We start from the raw sequence: 16,835 nt of genomic DNA, 5'->3' as shown, positions 1-16,835 counted from the left end.
GTATATAAAACCTCATTCAAACGAAATACAGTTTACTTACCGTGTGTATGAAAAGTAATCTAAACGGTGAAATTACTTGCGTTGCTACAGGATTTGATGAGCTCGGTACCAACCGGTACCCAAAATATTGTTACCGAAAATGCCCAAAAGTGGGTACCGGTACCGAATATACCTAGTACGGTACGGTTGGTACGGTACCGGTATTTGAGGATAAAAACCAGTGAATATCGGTGCCGAACCGATACCGAAAATGTCAAATGTCGGTACCATTCGGTACCGAAAATATACCCGGTTTGGTAAATTTGATACCAGTACCGGTACCCGATACCATTTGCTCATCCCCTTGATGATGTTACTATTCATTGGGTTGTGTATGAAAAGTAATCTAAACGGTGCAATTACTTGCGGTGCTACGTTGCTACAGGATTTGATGAACTCGGTATCAATCGGTATCGAAAATCCCCAAAAGTGGGTACCGATACCGAGTATACCTGGTACGTTAAGATTCAGTACCGGTCGGTACTGGTATTTGAGTGTAAAAACCGGTGCTGAACCGATACCGAAAATGTCAAAAATCGGTACTGATTCGGTACCGAAAATATACCCGGTTTGATAAATTTGATACCGATACCGGTACCCGATATCATTTGCTAATCCCCTTGATGGTGTTAGTGTTCATTGTGTTCTAATTTTAATATATAGGTAAATGTGTTTAAACTCTAGAGGGTTAAAGTCTTCATTTGAGAATTATGAGTTTTATTATAGCGGGTGCGGTGGGTTTATGTGGAATTAATGACGGATCGGGTTATTAACGTTGTATGTGATTGCGTGGGTGAGTGATCTTTTGCCTATAGGTGTACCCAGATGATCATTCTTTGTTGGACATTAAAAAAAATCAAATATGTTTTAGATATTTTCCCAACATGTCACTAATGATGTCTGTGATTGCATACGTGAGTGATATTTTGCGTATGGATGTATTTGAATAGCCGGGTTTGTTGGATGTTCAAAACAAATAAAATGTGATTGGTTATTCTTTCAAATCATTAGTATTTTAACTAACAAAATGGTGGAAACGACACTTATTGTCTATTTCTATGTAATCAATTTAATAACAGTTATCTTTGTTCACCTTCTCTTTTTTAAATAGTAAAATACTTTTTGAGTATCTGTGTTTTATTGGTTTTACCAACTTGAGTCTAAAATTAAAAAAATTAACATCCTAAGTACCAAAACGCTCATTCTAATATTTTGAGTCTAGATTTTTAACTCCACTAGTTATAAAAACCGTCGTCGCGTTGCGGCGAACTTGTTTTGTTATTTAGTCTGTGTTTATATGTGTTTGAAATCACTACGAGCGCGTTGCACACGGAATCACTGAAAAGAATAAAAAGAAAATGTAGAAAAAAACACTAAAAAATAACCGAAAGAAAATAAACTAAAAAAGTTGTATGGTAATGATGTTGTTCGGTAGAAACCCGTAGTCGGAGATGAGCAAATAGTAATGGGTACCGGTACCGAATTTCCTGAACCGAAAGATCCTAAGTACCAGTTCGGTACTGACGTTTGGCGTTCCTGGCACCGGTTCGCTACCGGTTTTTAGCTTCATATACCGATACCGTAACCGGTATTTTCGGTACCAATACCGATTCGGTATCAGTTGGTACCGAGCTCATCCCTACTCCTGAAACTAAAAAAAAAGTTGTATGATACCGTTGTTGTTCGTACGGTACCTGTGATCAGGGATGAGCAAATGGTACTGGGTAGTAGTACCAAATTTCTCGAACTAAAAGATTATCAAACTCAATCCGGTACCGACCTGACGTTTTATGTACCAAGCTGGTGCTGTTTTTTACCTTCATGTAGGAATAACGAACCGGTATTTTCGATACAAGTACCGGTTAACATCAAGCTTATCAAACTTAAAAAGTAAAGAAGATAACAATTATTATAATGTTAAAGTTATAAAACTATAAAAAAACTGTGTATAATAGTTTATTATATTATAATTTACTATTCATTTCATTCATTTATTAATATATAGGAGAATTTGAATTTTCTATTAGTTTTTCATGGAACCTTATCTCTTATATATACTCACTCTCTCTCATACATACACACTCTTTCTCTCCCTCTCTTCTTCCTCTATCTCTCTCTCTAAAGAGATATAAACCATACACTTGCAACTACACACCTACAACCACAACAAACCTCACAATTTTCAACCATACACCACCATCACCACCATAAACCATCACCATCACCGAAGTCCTCTATCAAACACCATAATAAACCTCACCTGGCCAGTCAATAGTTGTTGAGCACTGGTGGTGATGGTCAAATCTACCTTTGGGACCTTAGAACCATGACTTGTTTCTACCGAAAACATCTTTGCAGTAGGATCTGGACACACAACCCACACCCCGCCTTCACCCATTTGCCGTCGGCCGCCAAACAACCCAACAACCAACGATTTTTGGTTTGGATCTGTGATTTAGAGGTGGTGGTGTGGTGGGGATAGTGGTGCGGTGGTGGGGATGATGATTGTGTGGTAGTGGGGATGATGATGGTGTGGTGATGGGGATGGTGGTGCAGTGGTTGGGATGGTAGTGGTGGGGATGGTGGGGGGTGGTAGGATGTCTAGACGAAAAAGAAAGAAAGAGAGAGAGATAAAGAGAGAGTGAGTGAGTGAGAAAAGTGCAGTGTGTGAAATGTTTGTGTGTGTATATGATTCTTTTATATATCTCTATATATATATAAATGAGAAGTGATTTGGGCTAGGTGGCATTGAATTTGGGGCATTTTTGCTGATGTGGCAACCTCATTTTTGGTGTTTAGGAGGGAATTAACAAAAGCAATAGCCTTTCTCGATATGAACAAAATTGGACGCGGGATCCGGATTGTTGTGGTTCGGGTTTTCCATTTCCGAGTTGACCCAATGCATAATTTCGGATCCTTTATAAAGTTTTTCATTTTCTTATCTCTCATCATACCTACCTCAACTTTACCTTCTTCTCTCAACCTCAAGAACATTCAATCGGTTATCTTCTCACCTTCTTTACGAAAATTACTTCAAGATCAAAGGTAAAAACGCTAAATTGAATATAAATATTTGGTATATACATTATGAATGAAGATCTGACTTTGATTGTATGTTATTAATTTATATACATAGTTATCTTTTAAAACATTGTTTCTGCTTCTGTCAACTATGATTTGGTCTGATTCTTGAGGATCCGATCATAAATCTTGAATATGTTTGTTTTCACTTTGTTGTTTATGTAGGATTCATATTTATTCTAATGGATTGAACATGCTTAGTGTTGTTAAATAAAAACCTAAATCTAGATCAGATGTTTTGCTTGATTGTTTATGATTGTTTCTTCTTTCTAAATTAATAATTCCGTCAAAACAATCGGAATACGGAAATTGTCAAGGAACAGATGTTAGATCAAACCACCTAATTTGTTTTTGTATATTTTTCCGTTATTTTTTTTTATAACAATAATCTGTGTTAAAAATTATTGAATTTTGGTTTAAATATGATTAAATGTAATTAATTGTCTGTTTATATAATTGGTCAATGTTTCTATAATTAATTTCATATTAACATATTATTTACTTCCTTTTGCAGTTATGGTTCCAATCAACTCTTCAACTTCTCTCCAATCTTATTCCAAGAATACCATCGATTTCTATAAGTTCAATGAATTTATTAAGTGGATCTACATATATATATGGGTTGACGTTCTTCTATCCATACCATCTATATCTACAATTCATTGAATCCATTCCTCAAGTTCACATATCGCTTTACAATCTGTAAGTTTTTTTTTTTTAAATTAATTCTTTAGTTTTTATTCATGTGTTATTTGCTTTTATGTTATGTGTTAAATGTATTTTGATGTTTATTTAACCCTAATTCCCTTTGGAATGTAACATTTTTTAGATTTATCTTTAATTTTTGGTATTTAACGTTATTTACACTAAACCCTGTATCCGATAGAAATCAATGTCTGTCTTTACTTTTTATATGAGTTGATTTCTAATCAGTTATATTTCATTATGTTTTTTAACGATAGGAATGTCATTCCAGATCCTTAATCCCATTAGCATTGATTTTCATGTTGATCTAACGGCAATTTTTGATGCTTACTATTTCGTAAGATTTTGTTTATATGATTTTTTCAGTCTGATGTACTTTTTAGGCTTATGTTATACATGCGATGATACTTATTGTCATATAAATTTATATTATTTGTTCAGTAATATATATTTTTTTTCATTTTTAACTTTATCTATATTTGATCATAGTATACTAGGTTTTATTATACTGCGGTAATTTGTTTATAGTAATGTCAATGCAAATCATTTTCTAAAATAATCTTTAACTACATCTGACGTGCTTTGTTTATGTAACCTTTTATTTATGTAGGTATTTCATATGGCTGAAAGTTCATCAAGGTATGTCATTTTTAGAATCTGTCTTTTGTTTTAATTTTTTTATCATGCTAACCTTAACATAAGAGATTTGATTAACATCGTAATCTTTAAATCAGTTTCAGGGGACCCTGCTTCTGTAGGCACATGAATAAAGCAGACGAGTTTATTATGGTAAATGACAACTTAATAAAATTTTTTTTTATTTTCTCTATCTTCTTATTAAGTACAGTCTTTTATTATTGTATTGTTTATATTTTTTTCCCTATAATAATAAATCAATTTCTTTTTTATTAGTGCATTCCAGATGCCGCTGTGTGTAAACTATGGGGTGTATATAAATGTCCTACGAATGTTGATATACACACAGAAGATGGCCGAGTATTTAATGTTGGATTAAGCGCTGCTAAAGGAAAAATATTCTTTTTTCATGGTTGGTCCAAAGTTGTAGAACATTTACGACTAACCATAGGTTGTTTGGTATTATTTAATCCTATAGATTCTACTACCTTTAAGTTAACATATTTTGTTGATGGGGTTAGTAATAGCACTTTTTGGACGTATCTGCTCCCTACATCATCTCAATTTTATGTAAGATAAGTTATATATAGAGATTTCATACTCTATTGATGTATTACTTTAGTTATATGTAATTTACTTTTTGCTGATTTTTTTTTTATCCTTCCAACAGGTCATTCCTGAATGTATCCTGCCAAAACACTATGATTATTCGTCAAATGATGTAATCTCTACTGTAGTTACAGAAAACAACACGTTTGACGTTCTCATTGAAACATCTGACGGAAAAGTAGGTTTTTCCGTTGGTATTGATGTAATTGTTAGTCAGATACAGCTGAAGGATGGTTGTTTTCTATTTTTTACAAAATCATTTGGTAATTTTTTCCATTTAAAAGTTTGTGGGATAAACGGTCTTGAAATGAATTTTCCGGATTTAGAGGTCGACGAGGTAAGTTACATATTTGTACGCCATTGAATATTTTATGCATGTTTATTTTAATTCAGTTCTATATATTAAATTTTCAGACTGACGTTGCACCTATCGATGCTGAAGATGATGTTTATGAAGTATTACCTGGTGGTGTTCGTCATTTTGTTCGTACGGCTGGTGATCGTTATTTTGTAAGTTATATAAACTTTATATGTTTCTTTCTAAACACTGTTATTTTGGTTTCATAATTTTAATTAATTTTTTTTTGTACAACAATACAGAGGATTCCCGATCCTGTTTCACGTATGGCTAGACTTGATGAAGGTTTAAGAGATATCACCGTTAGACTTAATCATCTGGATCCGCCAAAGCAATTTACTCACGGTACCAGACGTGAAAGGAAAAGCGATGGATCTGGATGGCGATATGCTTTAACCAGTTGGAAGAAGTTTATGAAAGCTGCTGGAATTAAGGTCCGTGACAGGGTTCATTATTCTTTTGATGAAAATGACCAGGTTTTGAGTGTTGATCTGGTTGTACCTTAAGTTAGGCTTAGTCATTAGAGATAAAACAATTATGTCATGATTTTTGGCTTCCATATGTTACTTTTTAAGTTTTTATATGGTTTTTATGGTTATTGACATTTGTTTTGGTTTTCAATTTTATGTTTTTATATTTTTTCATATATTAACTGTTATTTTAAACAATCAATTTTGTCATCATTTTCAAAATCTATTGTATATGTTTAACAGTTAATGGTCAATTGTCACAATTAAAAAATCATTGACAGATTCTAATGAAGTTAATAATTTATTAAAAAATGAAAGTAAACACACTTTTTTCTTAAACATTCAAATAAATTTAACATTAGTTAAACTAATATTTATCCCATTTTTAATGAATATTGTATATCTCTATATACATAAAACTATGATTGTCAGATTTAAACTTGGATTATGCCTTCGAAATGATACAAAATAAGTTTTTGTCAACTATATTTAACATAAATAACCAATTAGTTATATTTCTTATTATATTATAAATTCAACTTTCAATATATATCTATAGAGATGATACAATACAATACAATATAACCTTCATTTTCTTATTATGTATTTTCAAAAAAATTTAAAATCTTATACCGAAATCCAGTGTATATAATTAACATGTATAGTTTCCATTTATGCAAATTTTCATAAATGTTAATTACCTATATCGATTTATAAATTATTTTGTTTCCTTATTTATTGTATTTTAAAAAAGATGTTTATTTTGATTACATATATTAATATTATATTTCTAAAAATAATACGTTCTATTGTTTTATATAAATAGATCAATTGTTTTCTGTTTATGGCAAACAATTAGTTTTTCAACACCCTGCTTCTAAACTTATTGCATCTTAGCTACAATGGAAATCGAAGGTCAGATCACCTTGCTGAACGACATTGATGCTCTTTCCACAAACTACACTATCAAGGTTAAAATTGTTAGTTTGTGGAGGAAGAAAATGAGAGCTAACGAAAGAGAGACTTATCGTATAGATATGATACTGATGGATGAGATGGTAAATTTTTGATTTATTCTTTTTTGTTTTAATTAGACTGAGTTTCATATTCTTTTAAGATATCTTTTGCATGTTTTTATGGATTTTACCTACAGGGTACCAAGATCCAAGCATTTTGCTTGCATAAGCTATTTTCAAAGTTTGAGAGGCATCTTATTGTTGATGAATGCTTAATCATAAAACGTCCTTCTCTTGCTGCCAACACTACGTTTTTCAAGATTGTACCTAACAATCAAAAGTTATCTTTTCACTACCATACGTTGGTGGAGAAGTGCAAAAATTGGGATGGTCCGCAGTATGTTTTCAATTTTGTTGATTTTAACGATGTTCTGTCACAGAAAATAAAGGAGGGTACCACAGTAGGTATGTATCTTTCGTAATAATTTTTCATTATTTATATACAATAATATTTGTTTTAGGTATTTTTTTATGTTTTTTTTTTTACATATTTATACTTTAATGATGTGCTGTTATGTATTTTTCAATATTTTTTTAGATGTCATTGGTTATGTTTGTGTTTGTTATAACATCGAGGATACGAACAAAAAGGATGGTAGCAAAGGGAAACGCCTTAATCTTAAGCTTCAAGATATTGAGTAATAGCACTATTCATAAATTATATGTTTTATATTATATATTAGGCTTCCAAATTTACAAAATGTTTTTTATCTTATAATTTTTTGTTATAATATTTTGTAGAGATGTTCAGATCGATTTAACTCTTTGGGATGATTACGCTAAGGACATGTATTCTTACATGGTTAGTGAAAAGCGTGAAGCACATGTTGTCGTTGTTGTCCATTTCGGTGCTGTTAAGACATACAAAGGTATTTAGTTCAAACCAATTTACTTACCTCATATTACAATTTATTTAGATGTTGATACTTTATATATATTTTATTTAATGATTACTTTTTGCACATTACAATAGGAAAATGGGGTTTGTCTAATAACTTTGATGGTTCAAGAATTTTCATTAACGACAACTTTGATGACATGCTATTGTTTAGGCAAAAGTAAGTCATATTATAATAAATATTTATTTATTTATTTTTAATGTTGTTATTTATTTATTTTTTGTTTATTGAAGTTTATTTTTATTCAAACTGTTCTATAGGTTTCTTGCAAAACTTGCTGCTTCAACTGAGTCGAGTAGCCATGCTGGGTCATATATCATGTGTTCTGTCGAAGATGAATTTTTAAAGAACGATGTTTTTTCACCAATTGCTTATCTTGGATCAATCCTAGAGGTTCTCATTAACAATTCATATGTTATATTTTAAATTATATGTAAAGTTTAGTCTAATTGTTGTCTTTTGTTATGTAAACAGCCAAAGAAAGTTGTTGTTGTTGGGACTATCGTTGCAATTGTTTCAGATAAGATGTGGTATTATGATGGGTGCAACTATTGCAAGTCCAAAGTTGAGCAAAAGTTTGAAACATATGATAAGGATGATGGAACAAGTGATGTTAAAGAAGAGAAGTTGTATCAATGTTCTAACAAGGATTGTAATGGTAAAGAAGTTTTCCCGTTGTCCAGGTAAAATGTTTTTTTATTCCTACTTTAACCTATTGTTGTGTTATACAAGACAATGTAGCTTGTATTTTTATATATTCATGAATACGTATGTATTAATATATATACCTTTTTAAATATTTAAACTATGTTTTTAAGGTTCAAAATACCGGTTCGTGTTCAAGATTCAACTGGTACGGTGACACTTACATTGTTTGATCATGAGGCGATGAAGTTTGTTGGTAAAACTGCAAAGGAACTTATAGAAATTCAGGACGAGGTTATTTATATTTATACTTTATTAAAAATCAGTTGTAATTAAAATTTTATATATTTTACATAACCACACCGTATATTATGTAATATATAGTTATTGAGGTCGAATAAGAATCCCGGAGAATATCCAGTTGAGTTTGAATCATTGCTTAACATAAAGTGTGCTTTCGTGATTAAAGTAAGTGACTTTAATATTGTGAATGCTGTCGAGAATTATGGAATCTCAATTGTTACCACTGATGAAGACATATTGGATAAGCTGAACAAAAAATTCAAAATTGACCAAGTAAGCTTACGTTTTCTAAATGTAGATATACATTTACTTTCATAACTGTTTAAAATATCTTCAACAAATTTTCTTTTGTTTTCTCATTTTTGTTACAGCTTGATGTATCTGATTCTTTTGGTATGACTCAGTCTGAGTTCCAAGCTACCGGTGGTGACAGTTTCAAGGTATTCAATTGGAAATTCACTTTTATGTAATTTTAATGTTGTCTAAGCACTTTTTTTTTATTTCTTTAAGGATGCGGATTCTTACACTGGGGATAACACCACACCTGTGTCGAAGGATTACGTGAGTGACTTGAAGCAACCATCTTCTGATATGAAGCGTAACCTGGATGATGTTTATTTGAATGATGAGGGAGTGGGGTCGTCAGCGAGTAAGCCTCGCATGTGTGTTGAGAAGAAGGCTGTTGACGAAGATCTAAGCAACAATTGATGAAGGATATTTGTCAAAGGGTGTTTTTAATAAGAAACAAATTATTTGTTTTTTCAGTATTGGATTTTTTTTGGTATGCTATGACTAATTTTATGTTTAAAGACATTATCTGTTTTGCGGTATGCGTTATGACATATTCATGTTTGGTTAAATATTGTTTGATTGTCAATCATGTTTTGTTATATTCGTTTTTTTACTAGAGTACGTTGATGACTCTAATTTTTTTAATTTACTCATCCGAAAACATAAACATAACTAAATCAAACTTAAATTTAACCTTTAACATTTATTAATTTTTTGTCATCAATTCAACATTTACATTTATAAAACTATATATGATATATGATATTTAATATTCCATTACACCTTTAAACTTTTTTTAAGTAATATTTTAAATATGTCAAATTTTTATTTTCGTTACATTTCTATACTTATTTATAGAAAATCCAATTTTTAGCATTTTTAAAGAATCACCAATAAATGTGAGATTGTTTTTATATTTAATGTCATTAATTTTCTTCCATATCATTTTACCAATTTATAGTATTCATTCCATAAATAACTAATAGCGTAGTTCTATAAATTCGCAACACTTCATACTCTTTTCACTAGCATCTCATGGTTTTGTGAATTTTCATTCTCGAGTTCCTTATACGGTTGAAACATTTCGTTAATCACTTTTTATATTTCCATTAATTTTTTAGTTATTTTGTTAAAAAAAATTTCATTCATGCATTTGTTTTTCATTTTAAACTTTTATGGTTTTTGTTGTAGTACTCTGTGGTGTTAACAAAATGCAGAATACGTTTCAACAGCTTACTTCATATTCTTCTGAACCTCCACACCCTGGCATCGGTAATAAGTGTACGTGTTTTCATACTTTCTTCTAATATAGAAATTGTTATTCAACATTTTTTTCGAAATATTTTTATATTTTAACAACTACATTTTCCCGCAAAATCCATTCAACAATTATTTGTACTTTTTTTCATTTTTTTTTCTTTGTAGCTGACGAAGGTAAGTATAGACGTTGGTTAAGAAAAATATATCTTGATTATAAGAAGTCAAAATCAACAGCACTTCCGGCTTATTTTGTTAGAGGTAATTTTTTTTTCATTTATATATTCATATATGTTTATAATACATATATTTATATCATTTACTGTTATAAATCTCATTTTTATATAAAATCGATAATACATATAACAGATTCTAATAACCAAAACCATTGTCTTTCATACCTCATTTTGGTTTTAATCCAAGAAAACATTAAAATTTAATATTTTATTCTAACATAGTAAATGTTTATTATTCGTAACCAACCAGACATAATAATGGAAATGTTGAATCTAAATATGTCTATAATTATAAGTTAAATATTGAGCAAACATACTTATTTAAGGCAACCTAATTTATTACATTAGTAAACGAAATAATATCATTAGTTTGTTAATTAACGTGATGTCTAACAAATAATTATTTTAATAAATATACTAAAGAACCATATGTCAACATTTATTAACTTTTTCTATTTTACTATTTCAGCTGTTCGGGCTAAACATAGGCGGAAGTTAAGAAAAGTATACCTTGATAGTAAGAGATCAAGGATTAGTAGAAATTTGATTTCTAAAAGTGGATGCTCAACCTCTTCATCATCAACACGTTTTATTTTGAACAACAAAGAGAATTTAACTCCCAATTTTTCAATACCAACATTTACTACCCAATCATCAACTCTTATACCGACACGTAAGTTAACTTTTAAAATGTAGTTAATGTTATAGAATTAACATTATGGATTTACTTTGTCAGCTGCAATTATGTTATAGTACTTTGTATACTAACTATTTTTATATCGTATTAGGTAATCATTTAGATTCCTTGGTTAACGTAACATCTTCAAATTTTACACCTTCTACAATGAGGAAGGAAGGAAATGTACTACAAGATAAGTATACAACACCCAACCGTACACCCTTTGCAAATATAGAAAACATAACACCAGGTAATCATACCCAATAACAAACACTTACTACTTTTTCATTTTTATAATTTTTTTTATTTTTATACCAAAATAATGTCAACAAATAAGTTTCTAAATAATTCTTTTGTGTTATCATGTTTTTTTCATGAATAGGAAATAATTCTAAATATTCGAGAAACGTACCTTTATCATCGGGGCCAATTTCAAGTAAAAATATGAGGACAAATGTTTTGCATCATTCTTCAACATCAGGACGACGTATGATGCTGTCAAACAAGGAAAACATTACACCACTGTCGTGTATTACAAACATACGTACGCAAGTTCCCAGTGTACCATATTGTTCTAATGCTATGTCTTCTTTGACTCCTATATCACACGGTAAATGTTACAATTATATTCTTACATACATTATTATTTGTAGAATTCATATACTTAACTAACAAGTATTTTTTTCTTTGTTATTTAGATAATATTGCAACCTCATCAACTTTACCATTGAATGACCGCTACTCTTTTAATCCTCCAATAACAAATAAACGTAACACAAGATGTTCGATATCCGAAATTACCTCGCTAAAAAAGATTTCTTCTGGAAAGCGTAGACTTATTCATAAACCAATTGAAATAGAAGCCATACCAATGGGTCCTCTTGAATCTGATGATGAAAATCATATTCACGAGATTGTTGCAGACGCCACCAAAGGCGTATCCAAAGGTAAGTTAGTAATGTTAGTCTAATTTTTTTTCTTATTTTAACTCTTCTACAAATTTATTCAGTTTGTGTTTAATGTTCAAATTCGTGTTTAATGTTCAGATTACGTTGACCATGGTGACCAATCACTTACGTGTGGTTTATGCTTTGCAAAGTTATGGGCTACCGAAGGTGGAAAGGGTCGCATTACACTTCAAAAACAAACATATAGCTTATGTTGTGGATATGGTAAAGTTGACTTGCCTGAATATAAAGATTCTCATCCGTCTTATCAGATGCTTTTTTCCTATTTAGATCAAGAAAGCAAGTTTTTCTTAAAGAATATAAGACGTTACAATTCTATGTTTTCCTTTACTTCAATGGGAGGAAAAGTCGATACTAAAATAAACAAAGGAAATGCTCCATATGTTTATAGAATCAGTGGTCAGAATGCACATAGTATGGGTAGTCTTCTTCCTAAGGAGGGTGCCCAGCCAAAATTCTCACAACTTTATATCTATGATACTGAGAACGAGCTTGCTAATAGAGAGTTGCTATTTGGGTAAGTATCTTTTTTGGTTCTGTTTGTTAATGTTATGTTATAACATGTAATTCTTTTTTTGTTTATTTTAAACTTTATACTGTAATTAACAATCTATCATTTATTTGCAGTGATTCTACAAGCAAAGCATCTTTAAGGGCAAAGGAACTTGATGCTAAATTTATAAAGTTTCTTACCAACATGTTAGATTCTACGAATATGCTGGTTAAAACTTACAGAATGGTACGCGACCACCTGCACGAGAATCCTAACGTTTCCCTTAAGCTTAGGTTAATCTCACAGAGAGATCGTGACGGAAGGACATACAACTTACCTACGTGTTCCGAAGTTGCTGCTTTAATAGTTGATGAACCTAATCTCAAGATAGAAAGTCGTGATATTATTGTTGAAAAGCGTTCAGGAGTCCTTAAGCGTATTAGCGAGTTACATCCTTCTTACCTTGCTCTCCAGTATCCGATTCTTTTTCCGTACGGAGACGATGGCTATAGGATTAATATTCCTCATAGGGAATTTGGTCCTAACACTAAAAAGACAAGACCAACTTGCACTATGAGGGAGTTTTTTGCTTATAGAATTCAAGATAGACATAACAAGTTTTCTCTAATTCTTAATGCAAGAAGGTTGTTTCAGCAGTTTTTAGTTGATGCCTACACAATGATTGAAAGTGAGAGGCTCAACTTCATACGTTTTCAGCAAATCAAACTGAGATCTGACTCACTTAACAGTCTTAAAAATGTTCAAGAGGTTGGTCAGAGTGATTTGAGTCATACCGGACAACCTGTTATATTACCGTCATCGTTTACTGGTGGTTCTCGATACATGATGCAAAACTATTTGGATGCTATGGCGTTATGTCGGAATTATGGGTATCCTGATTTCTTTATCACTATCACATGTAATCCGAAATGGCCTGAAATTGTTAGATTTATCGGTGACTCATCAATTAAGCCAGAAGACAGACCTGACATACTTTGTCGATTGTTTAAGATGAAACTCGATGAATTGATAACTGATTTGAAGCAAAAAAAAAATTTTGGTGATATTAATGCAGGTATGTAAATTCGATATCCAAATTTAAGTTTTTAGTTTTTTTTTCTTTGTCATTCCTTTTTATCTACTATATTTAACATATATATATATTTTTTTTGTAGTTGTTTACACAGTTGAGTTTCAAAAGCGTGGATTGCCACATGCACACATTTGCTTATTTATGAAAGCTGATCATAAGCTTCCTACGGTTGAACACATTGATCCATTTATCTCAGCTGAAATTCCGGATAAAAACGAGGATCCTGAGTTGTATTCTCTTGTGAGTGACTTTATGATTCATGGTCCTTGTGGACATGCCAACAAGAAATGTCCATGCATGGTTGGGAACCGTTGTTCTAAGAATTTTCCAAAGAAGTTTTTGGAATCCACTTCCATTGATTCTGATGGATTTCCCGTTTATAGGAGAAGAGATTCTGGTCACACGGTTGTGAAGAAGGGTGTTACTTTGGACAATAGGAGCGTAGTTCCATACAACAAAAAGCTTCTAAAAAGGTATCAGGCGCACATCAACGTCGAGTGGTGCAATCAGGCGGGTTCAATTAAGTATTTGTTTAAATATATTAATAAAGGACCTGATCGAGCCACGGTAGCTGTTTTTGATTCAGACAGAGGTCCAGATGAGGAGATCCCAAAAGATGAAATTAAAGAATATTACGAAGCTAGATATGTTTCCGCATGTGAAGCAAGCTGGAGAATATTTGCCAACGAGGTTCATTATAGGTATCCTTCTGTCATGAGATTACCTTTTCATCTACCAGGACAACAAAATGTTGTATTTAGTTGTGACGACGATATTGAGGATGTCTTACACAAACCTCAAGTAAATTCTTCGATTTTCTTAGAATGGATGAAGATGAACAATTCTAAGCCTGAAGCAAGACAACTTACATATGTTCAGTTTCCTTCAAAATATGTGTGGAAGTTAAAAGATCGTTGCTGGCAGACACGTCAAAATTATGTTGTTATTGGGAGAATATATTCTGCGTCTCCTTCTCTTGGTGAGGCTTATTATCTAAGAATTCTTCTTACCAAGGTTAAAGGACCAAGATCATTTGAAGAAATCAGAACATATGAAGGTGTTGTTTATCCTACTTTTAGGGATGCGTGTTATGCACGTGGCCTGTTAGATGATGACAATGAATATATCGAGTGTATTAAAGAATCCAGTTTCACTGGTAACGCTCATTATCTTCGTTCTTTGTTTGGAACACTACTTTTGTCTAATACTCTTTCAAGACCTGAAGTTGTTTGGGAGAAAACGTGGGAGCTAATGTCCGAGGACATTTTATACAATATGCGTAAAGATAGTGGCATGAGCGGTATGTTTTTTTTTATCCTTTTTGTTATATTTTTTTTATGTTATATGAACAAATTGTTTCGTTATATTAAGTAATTTTTCGTTTTCATTGTAGGATTCGTTGTATCAGATGAACGTTTAAAGAATATAACATTGACCAAGATCGAAAAATTTCTTCTTCGTAATGGATCCAGCTTGCACAGGTTCTCAACGATGCCTTATCCTGATGATGACTATCTAATGACCGAGAGCAACCGTTTGATAAACGAGGAGCTTTCGTTTGACATTGATGAACTTAGGGGTGAGTTCAATAATCTGCACAACTCTCTAAACGAAGATCAAAGAGCAGTGTATAATGAAATTATGCATGCTGTTAGAAGTGGAAAGGGGGGTGTGTTTTTTGTGTACGGTTATGGTGGTACGGGCAAGACTTTTTTGTGGAAAACTTTAGGTGCATCCATTAGATCCACTGGACAGATTGTTATTAATGTTGCTTCAAGTGGTATTGCATCTTTGTTGCTATCACGAGGTCGTACTGCCCATTCACGATTTCATATTCCTATTAATCTCAACGAAGATTCGGTCTGCCATATCAAGCCTAATACTGAAGTCGCTAATCTTCTAAACCAAGCCAAGTTGATTATTTGGGATGAGGCACCGATGGTACACAAACATGCTTTTGAGGCTCTTGATCGTACAATGAAGGATGTTTTGAGTGTATTTGATTCACGAAATTCAGAACTTCCATTTGGTGGAAAAGCTATTGTCTTTGGTGGTGACTTTAGACAAATCCTACCGGTTGTACAAAATGGAAGCAGGCAAGATATTGTAAACGCATCTTTATGTTCATCCCATATCTGGTCCCATTGCAAGGTGTTAAAGTTGACAACAAACATGCGTTTATCGGTAGGATCCAGTACCTCAAACATCGAGGAAATAAATCAATTTGGTAAATGGCTTTTAGAGATTGGCGAAGGCAATGTTGGTCATTCTAACGATGGTGATTCACATATTGAATTGCCTGATCATCTTTTGATAACTGATGAGAATGATCCGATTCAGGCTTTGATTGACTTTGTATATCCTTCAGTTTTGGATCGTTTTAAAGACCGTCACTACTTTTCTGAAAGAGCTATACTCGCTCCTAAGAATGAAGTTGTTCATGATATAAATGATCGTTTGCTTGAATTGTTTCCGGGTGAAGAGGTAGAGTATCTTAGCTCTGATAGTTTATGTCCTACTGAGGATATTAATGATCCGTTACATCAAGATTTATATAATCCAGATGTGTTAAATAGTGTGAAAGTTTCTGGATTACCAAATCATAGATTGGTATTGAAATTGGGTGTTCCGGTAATGCTTTTGAGGAATATTGACCAGCAAAACGGTTTGTGCAATGGTACGCGTCTTCAAATCACACGTCTTGGTAAACGTGTTATTGAGGCTGAGATATTATCTGGAAGTAATGTCGGTTCAAGAACTTACATCCCAAGAATTAGCATGATACCATCTGACAAAAAAATACCCTTCAAGTTTCAACGAAGGCAGTTTCCAATAACCGTATGTTTTGCGATGACTATTAACAAAAGTCAAGGACAATCTCTATCCAGAGTTGGTCTATACCTTAGAGATCCCGTGTTCTCACATGGTCAGCTTTATGTTGCTTTGTCGAGAGTAAAGACTAAGGATGGCGTTAAGGTTCTAATATTCGACAAAGATGGGAGACCAACAAACAAAACTGCAAACGTTGTTTACAAAGAAATTTTTGGGAAATTGTAG

The 16,835-nt window shown here is 32.2% G+C and overlaps 2 protein-coding genes and 1 long non-coding RNA gene across 3 annotated transcripts; all 3 read left to right on the top strand.

Annotated features, from left to right (window-relative positions):
• Positions 1 to 3,650: 3,650 nt before the first annotated feature.
• On the top strand, positions 3,651 to 5,016 carry LOC110937554. Its single transcript, XR_002590866.2, has 4 exons — positions 3,651 to 3,822; positions 4,436 to 4,464; positions 4,560 to 4,614; positions 4,738 to 5,016. It is a non-coding gene; the product is annotated as an uncharacterized LOC110937554 (long non-coding RNA).
• Positions 5,017 to 5,180: 164 nt separating this feature from the next.
• Positions 5,181 to 5,934, top strand: LOC110919717. Its single transcript, XM_022164002.2, has 2 exons — positions 5,181 to 5,580; positions 5,671 to 5,934. Exons 1-2 carry the CDS (start codon positions 5,446 to 5,448, stop codon positions 5,932 to 5,934), a joined length of 399 nt encoding a protein of 132 aa, XP_022019694.1. The 5' UTR covers positions 5,181 to 5,445.
• A 1,484-nt stretch (positions 5,935 to 7,418) lies between these two features.
• LOC110919646 lies at positions 7,419 to 16,835 on the top strand. Its single transcript, XM_022163930.2, has 17 exons — positions 7,419 to 7,552; positions 7,656 to 7,783; positions 7,888 to 7,972; positions 8,074 to 8,206; positions 8,288 to 8,496; positions 8,632 to 8,752; positions 8,843 to 9,034; positions 9,133 to 9,201; positions 9,272 to 9,410; positions 10,244 to 10,324; positions 10,478 to 10,570; positions 11,334 to 11,474; positions 11,923 to 12,171; positions 12,271 to 12,709; positions 12,820 to 13,760; positions 13,861 to 15,078; positions 15,172 to 16,835. Exons 1-17 carry the CDS (start codon positions 7,419 to 7,421, stop codon positions 16,833 to 16,835), a joined length of 6,036 nt encoding a protein of 2,011 aa, XP_022019622.2.

The sequence above is a fragment of the Helianthus annuus genome, chromosome 1, assembly GCF_002127325.2.
Source record: "Helianthus annuus cultivar XRQ/B chromosome 1, HanXRQr2.0-SUNRISE, whole genome shotgun sequence".
In the NCBI taxonomy this organism is placed as follows: Eukaryota; Viridiplantae; Streptophyta; class Magnoliopsida; order Asterales; family Asteraceae; genus Helianthus; species Helianthus annuus.
This window is presented reverse-complemented; position numbering and strand designations above follow the sequence as displayed.